The sequence below is a fragment of the Urocitellus parryii genome, chromosome 1, assembly GCF_045843805.1.
Source record: "Urocitellus parryii isolate mUroPar1 chromosome 1, mUroPar1.hap1, whole genome shotgun sequence".
Taxonomy (NCBI): domain Eukaryota; kingdom Metazoa; phylum Chordata; class Mammalia; order Rodentia; family Sciuridae; genus Urocitellus; species Urocitellus parryii.
The window spans coordinates 137559151-137578467 of record NC_135531.1 but is presented as its reverse complement, the minus strand read 5'-3'; the positions used below and the strand labels follow the sequence as shown (position 1 = coordinate 137578467).

The following is a 19317-nucleotide window of genomic DNA, read 5'->3' as shown; positions in this document are numbered from 1 at the left end:
CGTTTTTAAGTCCATTACATGCATAATTCATCATTATTTGTTCCCAGGAGCCAACAAAAGTCAATCTTTTCTTAAGCTTTAACAAAGCTACAGTGTGTATTTTGTGAAAATTCCTAAGGCAATACTGAACACTACACTGGGATGGCAGGTCCTTTTTGGCAATTTACAATGAACAGATTATTTTTCAGACTACTAAGAATATAAAGAATTATAAGTCCAAATCAATTTAGTAAAAATTATACAATTATTTGTAATCCATAGTATTGATTATTTTTCCACAATAGTGCATTTCATACAATATGAATTTAGCAAAGAAAATGTGCCTTGCCACCATAAACATACATTGGAGAAAAGATAGCCTCTTCAACAAATGGTGCTGGGAAAACTGGAAATCCATATGTAGCAGAATGAAATTGAACCCCTATTTCTCACCCTACATAAAAATCAACTCAAAGTGTGGATTGAAGACGTAGACATTGGACCAGAGACTCTGTGCCTACTAGAAGAAAATGTAGGCCCAACTCTCTCTCCATCATGTTGGCTTAGGAACCGACTTCCTCAACAAGACTCCTAAAGTACAAGAAGTAAAATCAAGAATCAATAAATGGGATAGTATCAAACTAAAAGCTCTTCACAACAAAGGAAACAATCAAGAATGTGAAGAGAGAGCCTACAGAATGGGAGAAATTGTTTATCACCTGTACCTCAGAGCATTAATCTCCAGGATATACAAAGAACTCAAAAAATTTCACACACACACACACACACACACACACACAAAAAAAAAAAATAAACCACCCAAATAACCCAATCAATAAAGGGGAAAAATAACTGAACAGGCACTTCACAGAAGAAGAAATTTGAATGGCCAACAAATATATGAAAAAATGTTCAACATTTCTTTGCAATTAGAGAAATGCAAATTAAAACTACACTGAGACTGCCATTTCACTCCAATCAGAATGGCAATTATCCAAGGATACAAGTAACAATAAATGTCGGTGAGGATGTGGGGAAAAATATTCACTCATATATTGCTGGTGGAAATGCAAATTGGTGCAATCACTAGGGAAAGTAGTATGGAGATTTCTTAAGAAATCTAGAATGGAACCACCATTTATCCCAGTTATTCCACTCCTTGGTATACATTCAAAGGACTTAAAATCAGCATATTACAGTGATTCAGCCACATCCATGTTTACAGCAGCTCAATTCACAATAGCTAAACTATGGAACCAAACTAGACACCCTTGAAAAGATAAATGGATAAGAAAATGTGATACATATACACAATGGAATATTACTCAACCATAAAGAAGAATGAAATTATGGCATTTGCCTGTAATGGATGGAACTGGAAACTATCATGCGAAGTGAAATAAGGCAGTCCCAAAAAACCAAAGGCTGAATGTTCTCTCTGATATGTGGATGTTGACACACAACAAGGCAGGGTGGAGAATAGAAGTTCTTTGAATTAGACAAAGGGGAATGAAGGGAAGGGAGGGGAAATGGAAATAAAAAAGAGTAAAATAAACTGGACATAACTTTTCTGTGTTCATATATGAATACACAATCACTGAAACTTCACCTCATGTTCAGCCACAAGAAAGGGATCCTAATTAGAATAAGTTATACTCCATGTATGTATAATATGTCAAAATACACTCTACTATTATTTGTATCTAAAAATAACAAAAAAACTTAATTGCAAAAAAAATGTGCTTTGCAGTCTTCTTTTTCTTAACTTTATTTTATTTATTTATTTTTATGTGGTGCTGAGGATTGAACTCAGGGCCTCACACATGCTAGGCAAGCACTCTACTGCTGAGCCACAACCCAAGCCCTGCAGTCTTCTTGCTTTAAGAGCAAAGGAGAAATAATTTTGGAAATTGAGCAAGGACTAGAATAGAATGTTAACTTTATAATTTTGCAGAAAGCAAAACTAACAGAAAAACAAGGAAGGAAAGAACAAGATTGGAATTATTACAATTAGTACATTTAAGCAAAATCAAATTTGCTTATTAATGGCAAATGTGAATAAATAAACACTTGACTAATTTCTACAAATGAAGTTTAGACATGCTATTTGAGTTTAAACCAAATAACTTCAATGAGATAAAAAGCATATCAGAAGAGTTTTGTAAAATGCTATTTTATAGATCTATTAAGTTGAAATTGTGGAATCAGCTTAACTATATCTTCCCATACCTCACCATTCGGTCCACTACCAGATCTTGTTAGTTTCACTTTCAAAATACATTCAAAATCTAACCATAGGGCTTGAGCTGTGGCTCAGTGGTAGAGTGCTTGCCTTGCATGTGTGAGGCCCTGGGTTCAATCCTCAGCACCACATAAAAATAAATAAAGATATTGTGCCTAAAAAAAAAAAAAATCTAACCATAACTCACCACCTCTGCTCTTCCCATTCTAGTCCAACTCTAATATCCCTTGTTTAGATTAGTGCAATAGCCTCTTATCATCTCCCTAATTCCTTGCCTCCTCATAATCTATTTTGATTGACAGCAGCTAGAGCAATTCCTCTAAAACATGTCATGTTGTGCCATTTTTCAAAGGTTTCCCAGTTCACTTCCGTTGACCTACAATGTAACAACAATAACTCACCTGGCCGCCTGCTGCTTCTCTTACTTCATTTTCTCTTTCCACTCCAGAAGCTCAGGCCTTCTTGTCTTATGGCCCTCTTCTGGCTTTTCTTTCTCCTGGAATGTGCTTTCCTCAATTTACAATATCTCTTTCTTTAATATCTGCCCCAAAGCTGCCTTTTCAATGACAATTTCCCTGACCATACTATTTAAAATATCAAATTTCCACCTCAAAATTCCCTGGTCCCCATCTTGCTTTATTTTTCTCCATATCATTCAATACAATATAACAGTATAAATCCATTTGCTTATTTGTTTATTGTCCATCTCTTTCAACTAGAATTAAAACCAAAAGTTTTTAATAAATTTTGTGTACTACTGTATGTCCAACAACTAGAACAATCCAGTTACTAGTGAGGCCTCAACAAATACTGAATGAATAAATTTCTGAGTTTGTAGACTGACCAACATACTTGCCATATAACTGTTAGAATACAGGGGTTTAAAAAGCACAACTTTAGGGGCTGAGGTTGTGATTCAGTGGTAGAGCGCTTGCTTAGCATGTGTGAGGCACTGGGTTCAATCCTTAACACCACATAAACAGCAAATAAATAAAGTATAAAAAAAAGAACAACTTTAAAATTTTTAGTTCTTACTTTTTTCTGTGGCATTTTTGATAGTTTTCTAAAGAGGTGTCTAGGAAAGAAAAAAGTCAATATTAGAAATATATAAAAATTCTAAGACAAACCAGAAGCTAAAATTACTCTAGGTAAAAATACATATTTCTCCAACCACAGATAGATATAATGCAGTTTATTTTTTATAATTATATTGTTTTTCATACCTTCCAGTTAAATTAGATAAAAGTATTTTTAAATTATCAAAGTAAAACCAAAAATGTTACAAAATTCTGTGAGATACAGGAATCATGTCACTTTGTATTGGGACAGTTTTTAAAAAATAATTTTGGTCTTTTTATATCTTAGGATTTTTACAATAATCCTATCAGTCAAATATACCATTTTATTATGCTAATTTTACATATAAGAAAATAATAACTGGCCAGGTTACAAAACTAACAGCTAGATACCTGAAATTTAAACTCTGGCTTCACAGTTCTTAGCCCCATATCAAATTCTAGAGATGCATTCTAGTAGATTAATCAATCACAAACCTGACTCTCAACCAACATATTACTGTTCCTAGGAATATAATTAGTTAGTCTACAGATGTTAGAGAAGTTGCAGAACTTAAAAATAAGAACTTTTAAGGAGAGATGACTCACTTCCTTGAGAGGGAGGGTCCTCAACACATAGAGTGGTCATTTAATCATTCAGCACCTACTCTCTTTTTCCTGATTTTTCTTTTGATTGTCCAGCCATAGTCTATACCTTGCATCTTCCTGGCCAAAGTTACTGGGTCAGGGATAGTAATATATAACAATTTAAGTCAACGTGGAAGGGTTGAGGCTTCTGTTCAAACAGTCAGAAAAGAGAAGCACTTTTTTCATTGAATTTGAGGCTGTGAGCATATAAGTCTGGGGCTAGAAAGAATTACTACATGAAAGGACTTGGCTGAGAGTGTAACTAACACAAATGAATCCTGAGCTAAGAGATGGAGAAGAATCTGGTTCTGCTGATACACTTGAAATCCCGGATCAAACTGCATATACAATTAGATTTTTTGTGTATTTTTATTTATTTAAAATTTGATTACATTTTCCACATCATTAGATTTACTACTGGGTTTTTCAGGTACATGTGGCAATAAATTCTCTTTTTAACTGAATATAGTTTGAGTTAGGGAATTTGTTTTTTCATCAGCAATGGACAAAAAAACTCTATAACCAAAACACTTGCTAAAGTGACAGGTTGTTTCTTTGAATAATTTATATCAGCAAAGAAGATGCTAAACTAAACAGAAGAAGAGGCTTTCAGTGAAAGAAATACTGTCACCCAGGAAACTATAGACTTTCCCATAAGAACCCCTAACCCAGCATTTAGTTTTTACACTGATATTCTTCTACCTAGTGCATCTCTAACAAGTGGGCTCACGACATCCATTCCTACTCCCCCTCTCCATTTTTTTTCCATTTTCCCAATGACTTCTACCACTACAGAAGTTAGAAAACAAAATACTTAGTTTCAGCCTCCATAGTAGTAGGTAGATACCTGATCCAGTTCTGGGCAATAAGTCTGTGGGAGAATTTCTGGGATTGGTTTTGCTTGTCTGGAGATAGGCATGGCTACTACTGCCCTTTCACATTCCTTTTGCCAGCAGTATGGCTGTAAAGCCTAGAGATTTAGTAGCTATCTTTATAACTATGGAGTAACAAGCTGACATATTTGGTAGCTGAAAGATATTAAGAGCCTAGTATCTTGATCCCATTAGTGAGGGGCTAAACAAGCTCTGGACTGGTATACAAGAAAAGTAAACTCAATATAAACATTTTTTTGCATAGCAAAAAGTACCATAAACAAAAAGAAAAACTAGGAGAAAAGACTCACAAATTTATTGAAATATACCAATTTATTACCTGCATTTATACCACAGATAAAAGGTTAATATCCTTAATATATAAAGAACTGTTAAAACTGTGGCTAAGGGTTGAGTGTATGTCACTCAGTGATAGAGCCCTTGCCTAGGATACTTGGGGCCCTAGATCCAGTAATGAATAAAAAATATTGATGATAAAGGATTTTTAAAAAGGTTAAAAATGGGGAAAATGAATGAAGAGAAAACTTATACATGAAAATTTTAAAACTCAAAATGGTCCTCAAACATACGAAAAATTTTAAACTCACATAAAATCAGAAAAATGCAAATTTAAGTAATAGAGATATCACTTATCACACATTTAGGTAGCATAATTTTAAAGTATGACAATACATCCTGTTGGCAAGTATATGAGAGACACGCCCTTTCATACATTGCTAGTGGGAAAGCAAACTGATATGACCCTTCTGGAGAAAAGTATGGCAATATCCAACAAATCTATATATCCACTTATCTTTCAAACTTGCCATCTGCCTCTGGGCTAACAATAAGAAAATCCATATCATAGTTTATTAATCACAGCATTTTTTTGTGGTGGAAAAATATTGGGAAAAAATTAAATACCCAATTCACAAGAGGGTGGTTAACAAAAAAAAAAAAAAAAAGGAATAGGCACACAGAGTACTATTGTGAGAAAGAGTTCTATAAACTGTTCTATAACATTTAGGGAATGATTTCTAGTATAGACTGTTACTTTATAAAGTAAACAAGAGTACCTATATAGTGTAAATCCTTCATGTAAACAACAGCAACATGTAAAGAAATATACCAGTATTTACTCGTTTGTACAAAAGAAATACAGGAAGGATACACCAGAAACCAAACAGATTGATTACTTATAAGGAGCAAGTGTAAGTGGGTAAAAAGAAGAGAATGGGATAAGGGTGGAAAGGAGAAGTGATAAATTTCTAATAACTTTTTTTTTTGTACTGAGGATTCCCAGAAGCATCTCTGTGGAATTCTTACCAAAAATTGCATAACTTAATTACAATCATGAGAGAACATAAAGAAAAATCCAAAGTGAGGGAACTTCTACAAAATAACTAACCTAGTCAGTTATCTTCAAAACTATTCAGATTATGAAAAAACAAAAACAAACTATTCGGATTATGGAAGATTGAGAACTGTTACAAAATGCAGGAAACTAAGAAGACTTAATAAATGCAAAGGGGATCCTAATAAGGATCCTGAAACAGAGTAAGAGATGTCAGTGGAAAAACCAGTGAAATTTGAATAAGGTCTGTAATTTAGTCAATAGTTATATCAGTGTTAAAATCCTGGTTCTAATCATTGTACTACCATTATAATAAGATAACATAAGAGGCTGGGCACAGTGGCACATGACTGTCATACCAGTGGCTCAAGAGTCTGAGGCAGGAGGATTGCAAGTTCAAGGCCAGTCTCAGCAATTTAGCAAGGCCCTAAGCAACTTAGTGAGACCTTATCTCAAAAAAAAAAAAAAAAAAAAAGGCTGGGGATGTAAGCCAGTGGTAAAGTAAAAAAAAGAAAGGAAGAAAGATAGATAATACTAGGTGAGAGACATAGGGGAATCCCTGTACCATTTTTCTACAAATTATTCTGTAAGTCTGAAATTAGTTCAAAATATAAAGTTATAAAAAGTAAACTCATGAATACTTATACTACTATTATTATTTGTAGCTAAAGTTAATCCAAATTGGTAAGTTCATCTTAGAAATATTCAGGAGAAAAATATGCTGTTTTTCCAGTATAGACGAGGGATTTTCACCCTGTAACATGAGATAAATGAATTTTAAAACTCACTCAGAATTGCAGAGAAGTCTGAAAACTGTGGCACCTTCTCTATTGTTACTGCTTTACTGTTATCCAGAAGAGTAGAGTTCTTGCATTGCTTTTGTTCTTTCATCTTGGGATACTCCCAATCTAATAAAGCAGGGGTGAAATGATTAAAAACTTTCAATGACAGATGACAAAGTGGCAGGTTATTTCCCCTCCTCAAGTTAGAGCCCCACTCCACAACAAAGTCGGGTAATTAAAGGTTTTGGAAGAAACAGAACAAAAGACAAGCCTTGACACCATCAAGGTAAGAAATAATCTATGGTTTGTTGCAGTTCTCTGTCTTTGTCTTCCTTCCTAGATTTTTGCTCCACAAAGATTACTGATCTGAGAAACAGAAAGCATACATGCAACCATCTGATTCTCATATTTTATGTATGTTATGCCAGGCGAGCCCGCTACTGCTTGAGCCACATTCCCAGCCCCAGCCCCACAGATTCTTTATTCTTGAACCACTGTATTGAATTTTTAAGTTCAGTTATTATGTTATTTTGCTCCAAGATTTATTTGGCTCTTTTAAAAATTTTTCTCTTAGCCAAGCACAGAGGCACATGCCTATAATCCCAACAGCTTGGAAGGCTGAGACAGGAGGATCATGAGTTCAAAGCCATCCTCAGCAAAAGCGAGGCACTAAGCAACTCAGTGAGACCCTGTCTCTAAATAAAAATACAAAATAGGGCTAGGGATGTGGCTCAGTGGTCGAGTGTCCCTGAGTTTAATCCCCGGTAACCCACGCCCCCACACCAATTTTTTTTTCTTTGTTCAAATTTTCACTTTGTTCATGTCAATTTTAATTTCATATATTTAGGTGCTCTGATGTTAGGTGTACATATACATTGCATATGCTATATCTCCTTAGTGAGTTGACCCTTTTATCATTACACATTGTCCTTCCATATCTCTCATTTCTATGTCTCATATTAATATAGCCTGGCCTGAATAAACAGTTCTCTGGAGCTTCATTTGGCATCTTTATGATTAATATTTTGAATTAGTTGTCAGATAATTTCTTGTTTTAATAAGTTTTATATTTCTGTGACCAAAAGACATTTGTTGTCTACTTAGAACTACTTAGAGGAGGAAAAGTATATTTTGGCTTGGGGTTTCAGAGTTTCAGTCAATGGTTGGTCAACTTCATTCTTTGGGCCCCAGGTAAGGCAAAACATCATGGCAGAAAGGCATGGTGGAAGCAAGATGCACAGTTCATGACAGTAAGGAAGTAGAGAGAGCACTGTTCACTGGGGACAAAGTAAACCCCAGAAGCATATCCCCAGCGACCTACTTACTGTTTCCAGTCCCACCTGTACCTGTCTACAGTTACCACTCAGTTAATCCATGTTGTTGAAAAGTACATGAGATAATAGATAATCTATAAAGTTCAGGAGAACAAGTATACATTCATTACATACAAAATTGATTAATAATAAAATGTGTATGTAAGTGCTAAATGACATTTCTCCATTCTTCCCTGACCTGAGGGCTCTTGCCCTCATTCCTATGTGACTAAGCATGAAACATAATGGTAGTAGTCAGGGTATAGATGAGTTGGTATCGAAGAGAAGTATGCCTTCTCAAAAGGAACATTCATTCACTGGAAGATTTGTAGATAAAGGAATAATTTCTACAGTGCAGCAAATTAAGGTTGAAATTATATTCTCACCAAAATAATCTGATCCTCTGAACAGTTCAGGTGATGAGAAACTATCTAATTCCTCTTCAATACTCTTGTGTTCTGTATAAGACTCTGTGGTTGAACAGCTCAGGAGAGAACTGGAAACATCACATGGCAAACTTAGTCCTACAGAATCAAATACAAACAAAAGGGTAAACTGTTTTAATAGAAAACAGACTTGAAATCCTAAGAATTCAAATTCATAAAAAGTACATGCAGTGTATACTATGAATATAAGACTGCTTCTACAAACAAATTAAAAGCCAAATATTAAAATCCAATTTAATTTGATTATATATATAATTGAATTCAGAAGCACTTAACCACTGAGCAACATTCCCAGACATTTTTGTTTTTTTATTTTTAATTTTTATTTTTTAAATTTTTTAATTGTTGACAGAGCTTTATTTTATTCATTCATTTGTATATGGTGCTGAGAATAGAACCCAGTGCCTCACACATTCAAGGCAACTGCTCTACCTCTGAGCCACAGCTCCAGCCCAGTCCTTTTTATCTTTATTTTGAGACAGATCCTTGCTAAATTCCTGACTAGCTTTCAACTTGCAATCCTCCTGTTTCAGCCTACTGAGCTGCTGGGAATACAGGTGTGTGCCACTGCACCTGGTAAAATAATTATTTTTGATATTAACAAAATCATTATAATCTGTTGTTTTTCAAATTTTAGTTTGATGACTTACTCCTTTTCCAATTTTGATTCTTGATTAAAAATTCAAGTTTACATACAAGTAATTCATCAATTGTAAGCTAACTAGCTAAGGAGGGAAAAGGGTAAATCTAGTTATTTCATCTAAAAAACAGTGAGTCTACATATAGACAAACAGATCAAATAAACTGAATAGATAGTCCAGGAATAGACTCACATATATATAAGCAACTGGTTATTTTTGATTTATAGAAAATACCATTTATTCCATACAAAATGAAGTACACATTATAAAAAGTAAGAACCTGCTACATGAGGACAGTAGTAAAATCCCAACTATTAGTAAAAATTCATTTTGGAAACTTATTTTTAATCAATTTTTAAAAGGAATTTAGTGGCAAAATGTTACTCTTTTAAACAAATTGCACCAGAAAACTGGATATCTATATGCTTAAATAAAATTAAACAAAAAACTTCACATTCACAGTATCCGTCATCATATAAAAATTAACTCTAAATGGATCTCAGACCTAAAAGTAAATCCTAAAACTATAAAATATCTAGAAAAATATGGAAAAAAATATGAGACTGGATTACATAAAGATTTCTTTGATAAATCACTAGAGGATGGATGATTCATAAGACAATAGCAATGATAAATTGGACTTAATCAAATTTAAAAACTTCAAAGGAAACTTAAAAAGAAAGGAAAAGCTACAGATAGGGAGACATTTGCAAATAAAATGAAATCTCAGCATATACAGAACTTTGAAAACTCAATAATCAGAAACAAACATCCCAATAAAAATGGGTGAAGTATCTGAACAAAGACTCTCCCAGACCAAAAGGCCTCAAATAAATTCTATGATAGTGAACTAGACTGAAGAACTTTCCAATGAAGATAGAAAACAATATGTAGAGCTTAGGAAAACCAGAGGGTTTAACAGGAATAGGGAAAATATACTGTTAAATTTAGTCAGCATTCATTAAACACTTCCAACATGACAAGATAGATGTCAACACTGATAGAAACTGGTGAGGTGAAGAGGTTAAGGATCAAAAGGGAACACTGCTCTGAATACCTGTTGTTTCCTGTCACAGAACTCACTTACGTCCATCACATGTCTTATGTCTTTCTGTTACCTTTCTGAGACAACTAACTCTTTGCCCTTCATCCCTCACTTTTTTCTCCTATTCCAACCTTTTTGTTCAAGATGGAAAATGTTTTTTATCTTTTCCAACCACACCCACTGCAACACTTAAATTGATTGACCCAATCTACCATACTTCTTTATAGCTTCAACTGTTGTAGGTACGTTATCCCTCACTACTCCAAATGTCCTAGAGTGACCTGCCCCTGTCCTTGCTACCTTTCACACTCTTCTTGCTCTGTCTTCATCCACTCATATGTTATATCTGTCTTGCCTTCTACTGCTCAAAATTTCATGAATACTTCTCAGCAGAGCTATTCCTTCCACCAAACCCTAAAACTCAAGTGAGGTTCAGATATAAGGAAAGCCCTGTACTCACCATCTGGGTAGTTGGGTAAAGAAAAGAATAAATAAATGTTCATGTTGTATCAGTGGGAGGTTGTTCCTTGTGTCACAAGTTAGAAATTTTTTTATTAAATTACTTATTTATTCTAATTTGTTATACATGATGGCAGAATGCAATTCATTTCATATAGACACATATAGGACACAATTTTTCAAGTCATAGATTGTACAGAAAGTATTTTCACACCATTCGTGTCTTCATACATGTACTTAGGGTAATGACATCTAACCCATTCCACCATCATTCTGACTTGGCCGTTCCCTTCCCTTTGCCCTATCTAAAGTTCCTCCATTCCTCCCATGCACCCTCACCACTGCATTTATGAGTCAGCATCCTCATATCAAAGAAAACATGCAGCCTTTGGTTTTGGGGGGATTGGCTTACTTCACTTAGCATTATATTCCCAATTCCATCCACTTACCTGCAAATGCCATGATTTTATTCTCTTTTATTGCTGAGTAATATTCCATTGTGTATATATACCACATTTTCTTTATCCATTCATCTACTGAAGGGCATTTAGGTTGGTTCCACAGTTTAGCTATTGTGAATTGTGCTACTATAAACATTGATGTGGCTGTGTCCCTGTAATATGCTATTTTTAAGTCCTTTGGCTATAGACCAAGGAGTGCATAGTTGGGTCAAATAGTGGTTCCATTCCCAATTTTCCAAGAAATCTCCATACTGCTTTCCATATTGGCTGCACCAATTTGCAGTCCCACCAGCAATGAATGAGTGTGCCTTTTTCCCCACATCCTCACCAACACTTATTGTTGTTTGTTTGCATAATGGCTGCCATTCTGACGGGAGTGAGATGAAATCTTAGTTTTGATTTGCATTTCTCTAATTGCTACACATGTTGAACATTTTTTCATATATTTGTTGATTGATTATATATCATCTTCTGAGAAAAGTCTGTTCAGTTCCTTGGCACATTTATTGATTGGGTTATTTGTTTTTCTGGTGTTAAGATTTTTATATATTCTAGAGATTAGTGCTCTGACATGTGTGTGGTATGAATTTGTTTCCAATTAAAAGGCTTTCTATTCACCTCACTGATTGTTTCTTTTGCTGAGAAGAAGCTTTTTAGTTTTAATCCATCCCATTTATTGATTCTTGATATTAATTCTTGTCCTATAGAAGTCTTATTTGAGGAAGTTGGGGCCTAATCCCACATGATGAAGATTTGGGCTGACTTTTTCTTCTAATAGATGCAGTGTCTCTGGTTTAATTCCTAGGTGCTTAATCCACTTTGAGTTGAACAAGTTAGATATTTAAATGCATTTAAAATTATAGGTTTATCAAATTATACTACATTTTTTAAAAGCCAAGTAATTCTAAAAACCTTATAAAAAAAAGCTGCAATCTTATCTCATAGCTCTCAACCATAATCCCCTACTTTCTAGTAACCTCTACTATCTACTCTTGTTTCTTTGATAGTCACATTCTTTATATTTCTAAATTAACTGTATTTAATGTTTCTATTATTGACTGTCAAAATATATTCACAGTGGAGCCATCTATGAACTATATTCACAACCTATTGCCACACAGTTTTGTCCTTTGAGTAATTTTACCTAATTTAAAATTAGTTTTCTAAGTACTTACCACTATTTCATCCCAACTTTCTTCAGAAGCATAAATTTCCTTCCAATATTTTTAAAAACACCAGGTTGTTATTTTTTCCCTTCCTCTCATTTCTCTCTCCTTCCTTCCTTCTACTTTTTTAATTAATTTTAATTAGGTATATATGACAGCAAAATGCATTTTGATTCATTGTACACAATTGTAGCTCAACTTTTGATTTCTCTTGTAGTACACTGCTAAGAGCCACAGCCAAGTAATGTGATGCATGGCATTGAGATGATATGATCATGTTAAGATCTGCATTCATATGGATATTGGACTCCTGCTGTCCACCTTGGCCTGCTATGGGACTCCTGGAGAGTTCTCATTGGTTGGGGAAATGAGGTAGGAGGGAATTCCGGAGGAGGGACTTCCTGTTGGGGTCTGGGAGAATGCCGCGTGGGTCCGTCAGCAATTGTCCTGGGAGCATACGGGGCATTGGCGGCAGTTTCAAAAATAAAGTTTGTTCCTGCTTGAGTGGCTCGTGATTCTGTGCCCAGCCAGACTGCAGCAGTACACGATGTAGCATCACAACATATGGGCATCATACATGAACCTGGGGTAATGATGTCCATTTCATTCCACCGTCTTTCCTGCCCCCAGACCCTAACCTCTCCCTACCCTCCCCTTTGCCTAATCAAAGTTCCTCCATTTTTCCCATGCCCCCATTATGGATCAGCATCCACATATCAGAGAGAATATTCGGACTTTGGTTTTTTGGGATTGGCTTACTTTGCTTAGAATTATATTCTCCAACTCCATCCATTTACCTGCAAATGCCATAATTTTATTCTCTGTTAATGCTGAATAATAATCCATTGTGTATATATACTAGTTTCTTTATCCATTTATCTATTGAAGGGCCTCTGGGTTGGTTCCACAATTTAGCTATCGTGAATTGAGCTGCTATCAACATTGATGTGGCTGCATTACTATAGTATGCTGATTTTAAGTCCTTTGGGTATAGACCGAGGAGTGGGTCAAATAGTGGTTCCATTCCAAGTTTTCTAAGGAATGTCCATACTGCTTACAGATTGGTTGCACCAATTTGCAGTCCCACCAACAATATATGAGTGTGCCTTTTCCCCTATATCCTCACCGACAGTTATTGTTTGTATTCTTGGTAACTGCCATTGTGACTGGCGTGAGATGAAATCTGGAAGTAGTTTTGATTTGTATTTCTTTAATTGCTAGAGATGTTGAACATTTTTTCATATATTTATTGATCAATTGCATATCTTCTTCTGAGAAGTGTCTGTTCAGCTCCTTAGCCCACTTATTGATTAGGTTTGTTTGTTTGGTGTTAAGATTTTTGAGTTCTTTATATATACTGGAGATTAGTGCTGTATCTGATGTGCAGGTGGCAAAAATTTGTTCCCAATTAATAAGCTCTCTATTCACCTCACTGATTGTTTCTTTTTCTGAGAAAAAGCTAGCTGAAATTTGTACTGGTTTTCCTCTAGACAGGTATCTACTTCAGATTTTCCTTTATCGTTATCCTAAGAAACTCATTTACATGTTTCCTGTATTAAAGGCTTTAATTTCTGGATCCTGTGATTTCTGTATTGATTTACTGATTTTATTAGAACATTTCCTTCATTTCCTGAGAAGAGGTGCCTAGAAGACCCATCTAAAATTTTCTTCAAGCTATCTTCACATTTGAGCGACAGTGTGGCTGGGTATAGAAATCGAGATTAGTATATTCAAGAGTACATTTGAATATACAAGATTAGTACATTCAATTAGTACATTTTTGATATATGACAACTTTTAAATCATATCGTTCCCTCTTCCCCTTCTGCCTCACATCTGGACAAGGTGTCAAGAAAGTCTGGTATTCATCATTTGAAAAAGTTCAAACTACACATGGGAAATCTCATTTTGGTCACTCTTTTACCACTATAAAAATCCCAGACCAGTCTCCTTTCCCTGCCTACTCAACCCATTTTCAGTCTTGTTTGGGAGCCTCATTTCTCTCCAGAAAGACTCATTACATGAATAAAAACCAACTGTCTTGTGTAGATGGCATCATGGGTCTTGAAATCGAAATAAAATTTTGGGTGAGTCTTCATTCTACCCTTGCAAAATCAGATCTCTTCAGAATTGTAAATGCACTTTCCCCACCATGTTCTAGTTTCTTCTTGGAGTTGCTCTTCAGAAGTCCAATGTCATCAAACTATTGATCACTTATTTCCAACTGCTTTTATGTTTCCTCTGGATGACTAAAACACTTTTTTTCTTTATTCTCAGGGTTATAAAACTATTTAATGTTGTATCTTGGTGTGGGTCTTTATTTCATTTATTGTGATGGCATACTTTATACTATCTGAAATTTGTTCTTGACATCTCTGTTCATACTGTTTAGAATCTGAAAGGTGCTTTCAACATGTGTCCTTATGACCATATTTAATTCTCAAAATATTTCTAGTCTTATGTGTTTAATAATTTCTTTTGAGTTTACTCTATAATATTAGAAATCATGATTTTTCAGATATTATAATTCTTGGTCTCACCCTCTAATTATTTTTAATTACAGTGCTCATTCAGATACCATAAGGTTCATTGTTTTCAAGGGTATTATTCAGTGGTTTTGCTCTCCTCACAGAATTATGCCATCATTATCACTATTTTTATCATCTTTTTGATTTCTTCTGTTCTCCCAAATGTTTCCTTACATTTATTTTATATTTCTATAGGATGTTTTATTTCTGATTTTATATTTTTAAAATTATTTTTGTCCTATGAATTCTCATTTTTTATGGTCTCCTGCACTTGTTTTTTGGAAATATTTTTCATGACCCTAAGTATATTAATGAAACTTTTTTTAAAAAATGGTCTCTTTCCTTTTCATTATCTGTGTCATTCAAATTTATTTTTATTTGTATCTTTTAAAGATTTTCTTCAAATGCCTGATAATTCTTCAATGATCAAGGATGAAGCATTAAAAAAGCATTATAAATGGGGTTTAAGAAGAAGTAGGTTTTACTGAAAGGTATTTAGACATGGACCAGGCTATTACTGCCAGAATATACGTCATCTCCTCTGCAGAGAAGGAGGAACCCTCTAATCTCCTTCTTGGGGTGTATTTGCCTGAGTAGGATAAGGAGTTCAAGGGTTTTACCACTGAGTATAGAGACTTTCACTTAATTCCCTTCCCTAATTTTCAGTATAGCACCTTTCACTTGAGCAGCACTAATATCTCTTAGCCAAGTCTCTCTGCTTCAATCTATCTGAACTGTCAGGGTGGGCAGAAGGATAGTTACCTTCACAAGCATGGGTCAAAGAATCTGCTACCTTAAAAGTTTTCCATATGTCCCAACACTAACTATACCCATTCATTCAGGAATATGTGATGCATCCAATTCCTGAAACTAGAGCCTGAGTCAGTTTACTTCTTGGTTTATACTTACTCTAGGAACTAAGCATTAAGCCTTTTGTTTTAGGTCATTAATTCAACTATAATTCATTCATCTATCTTCGAGGTACCAAGCATTTTTGTTATCTCTTACCTGCTGCAGTGTATTCTTTTTTTCACCTAGTGGCTTCACACCTCTTTTATGCCTTTATTGGTATTTTAGTACTGTTTCAGAAGGGAAAAATAGATGTGTATGTTCAATCTCCCTCATTAAATATGCAATTCTGAATTGATTTTTCAAGACATACAAAGTTACTAGATTGTACTCTGCTTGGAAGTAGTTCTCAGGGTTTTATCCTGGCAGCAGGGACTAGTAATTGCCAGTGTTTCCAATATAATTAGGAGATAAGGGGAAGGATATCAGGTATTTCAAATGTAGTTTTTTTGGGGGGAGGGGTACCAGGGAATGAACATGGGGGCACTTGACCACAGAGTCACATCCACAGCCCTATTTTGTAATTTTATATAGAGACAAAGTCTCTCTGCTTAGTGCCTCACTTTTGCTGAGGTTGGCCTTGAACTCTCGATTCTCCTGTCTCAGCCTCCTGAGCTGCTGGGATTACAGGCATGTGCCACCGCGCCAGGCTCAAATGTAGTTCTTAATCTATCACCTTGATAATTCCTTCAGGATCCCTTCATTACAGTTTTGGAGGATTTTTTTTTACATGTATTGGTCAAGCTGGAATATCTCTAGAGCTATTTTTACCTCTGCAGTGGTTTGTTTCCACTTTTGATATATTCACCAATTTGATCTCATTTGCTTTTAAGAATTCCTCTGTATTTCTGGTGTGCCAAAAACATCCTTTTTTTCTTTTCAAAAATAACTTGAATTATATCAGTATGTAGATGAATCAGATTTCTACCACCAGCCCTGCATGTCCATCTGCCCGTTTGACATTGCTAGTCATCTTAAAGGCATTCATAACTTAGTTAAAGTGATCATATCATTCCTATTTTAAAACTTTAATGGCTTCCTGCTGCTGCAAAGATAAACATCAATATCTTTGACATGGACTACAAAGCTATACAAAGTCTGTAGTTGTCCTACAGTCTTGTAATCACATTTCCATCTACTGACCATCTTTCAGTTCACTGAACACATAATGGTCAGTCCCATGGTAAGGTCTTTGCAAATGCTGTTCCCTTTGCCTTGATTTTTCTTTACTCATCACTTTGCATAGTAAATTTCTACCCTCCTTCCTTTAGATCTCAATTCAATTGCCATTCCCTCAAGGAAACATTCCCCAATTTAACTAAATTCAATTAATTACACTCAAGTCAATCTCCCTTTTGTAACACTAATCACAATAACAATTTCATATTCACTGGTATGTGCTTGTAGGCTTTGGGGATGAGGTATAGAGTACAATCAGAAGGATTTACACTGGGCAAGGGGAAAGTTATGTTCCCCTGAAATAGAAAGCTGAAGAGAGATACAAATGAATGTTGATTAGGAGGAAAGACAGAAAGCACTAATAATCTTACCTGATATTAGTTCACTATTAGATGAACTACTATCAACCTGGAGGTCCTCAGTCACTGAGTCCTATGTGGAATAAGAATAAAAGAGCATTAATTATGTGACTCAATATTTTCACATCATATTGATTTGGTTATTTTAAACATGAAAAACTAATGTCAATTTTGTATATCAGTTACATATGTATAACAGATTCAGCTTACTGATCACAAATGTAATCTTTTATTTAATATTGTATCTAAAAATAAATATTAAACTATAATACTATGGACATATATATAGGTAATCAACAATATAGGAATCCAATTACTACTGTGAGATAAACCAGTAAATAGAAGTCAAAGGTGAATATTTTTCTGATCCCCTAAGGAGGAAAGGCTTTTTTCTCTAAATATAAAGGCAAACAAATATATTAAAAGAAAAAAAATTAATAGATAAGTCTAAAATTCTATATCTAAAATTAAATACATAAACAAACATGGTAATATTTGTCATATAGGTATAAAACTATCATCAATATGTTATAAATAGATATTACACATACCAAAAAAAGAAAAACAAATGGTGAGTAACTTGAGAAAAAAGAGTACCAACTCACTAGCATTCAAAGATATGGAAAACAACTACACATACACATACACACATACACACACACACACACACACACACACACATACATATTCAGTTTGAGTAATACGGCGCCAATTTGCCAACATGATTAAAAAAAAACTGTAAATACAATCCACTGTTTGACCTATTGCAAAGTATTTATTTTAGTGTAAGAATTTGAGATATGTAAAAAAAAACCTTCTGTACCAGGATGTCCACTAATATCTAAAATAGCAAAACCTTAGAAATAATCTCAATCTCCAACAAATTACAGTATATGTATCTATCCATAAGACAAAACACTAAGACATTAAAAATCATTTTGAAGACTATTTAATGTTAAGGGAATATATACAAAAGCATAAAAATTTGTAAAATGTTTAAAAACACACAGAATAAAAGCATAAAAATATAAAATTTTAAAGAAACTTTAAAATATTTTTTCATAGTATAAATCATCTACAAGGAATACTTTGTTGTATGCTGTTAAAATATGAGGTAAAAGAGTTTAAAAAAGAAAAAAGCCTTAGGTAGAAGCTGACATCCCCAAGTCATGCTACAGAGAAATATGTAAGCTAAAAATATGGGATTTGATAATCACGTTTAATGCTAATGTCAGATAACTCACAATTCATTTTTAAGAGTCGAGTTTCCCCCAAACTACTGCTATACAACTATAAAATATTATACAGAATCCACATTAAGTACACCAAGAGTTTATATAGTTTATGAATGAATGTTAGACTGCTCTGTATCATATTGAACTCTTGGTAATAAATCATATTTCTAATGGTTAATAGAAAGTCAAATGGAAACCATGAAAATGGCTTTAAAATGTCAAAGTGCTACCCAAACATAAAGAAATCATTAAACAACATTTTGAATCTGTCACACAGAAAATGAGCCATAAATACATTTCGCCAATACTTGTTAAAGAAAAAAAAATGAAAGTGAACAGTTATGAATCTACCTGAGTCAGAAATTTAAGGTCTTCTTATCTAAAAACCACACCACTCTTGATAAAAATACTAGAATGCTATGTAGTTTCTACTGAACAAAGACCATTTTATTCTTTCATTCGGAAGGGCATCAACTACTACATGTGTCTACACTAAGTGTACCCTCCCACCATAGGAGAAACATACATACACTCAATGGAGCCATCTTCTCATCCTGGGTCTCATCTCGAGTGCTATTTTCTTTCAGGCTTGTCTCTCCTGTAATTCTTAACTGAGTGCTAACAAATAAACAACACAATTAGTTTGCACCATGTGGATTTGACTCTACCTGTCTCTTCTCTTCATATTGTTCTGAACCTGAAAG

The 19317-nt window shown here is 34.4% G+C and overlaps 1 protein-coding gene across 1 annotated transcript in view; it reads right to left on the bottom strand.

Annotated features, from left to right (window-relative positions):
• Meikin (meiotic kinetochore factor) overlaps positions 1 to 19317 on the bottom strand; it is a 136684-nt gene that overhangs the window by 116032 nt on the left and 1335 nt on the right. Inside the window, exons 4-8 of the mRNA XM_077799431.1 lie at positions 19144 to 19231; positions 17391 to 17451; positions 8632 to 8769; positions 6939 to 7058; positions 3257 to 3296 (exon numbers count right to left, since the gene is read on the bottom strand). Coding sequence (XP_077655557.1) covers positions 3257 to 3296; positions 6939 to 7058; positions 8632 to 8769; positions 17391 to 17451; positions 19144 to 19231 — 447 coding nt within the window. The remainder of the gene's footprint in view (positions 1 to 3256; positions 3297 to 6938; positions 7059 to 8631; positions 8770 to 17390; positions 17452 to 19143; positions 19232 to 19317) is intronic.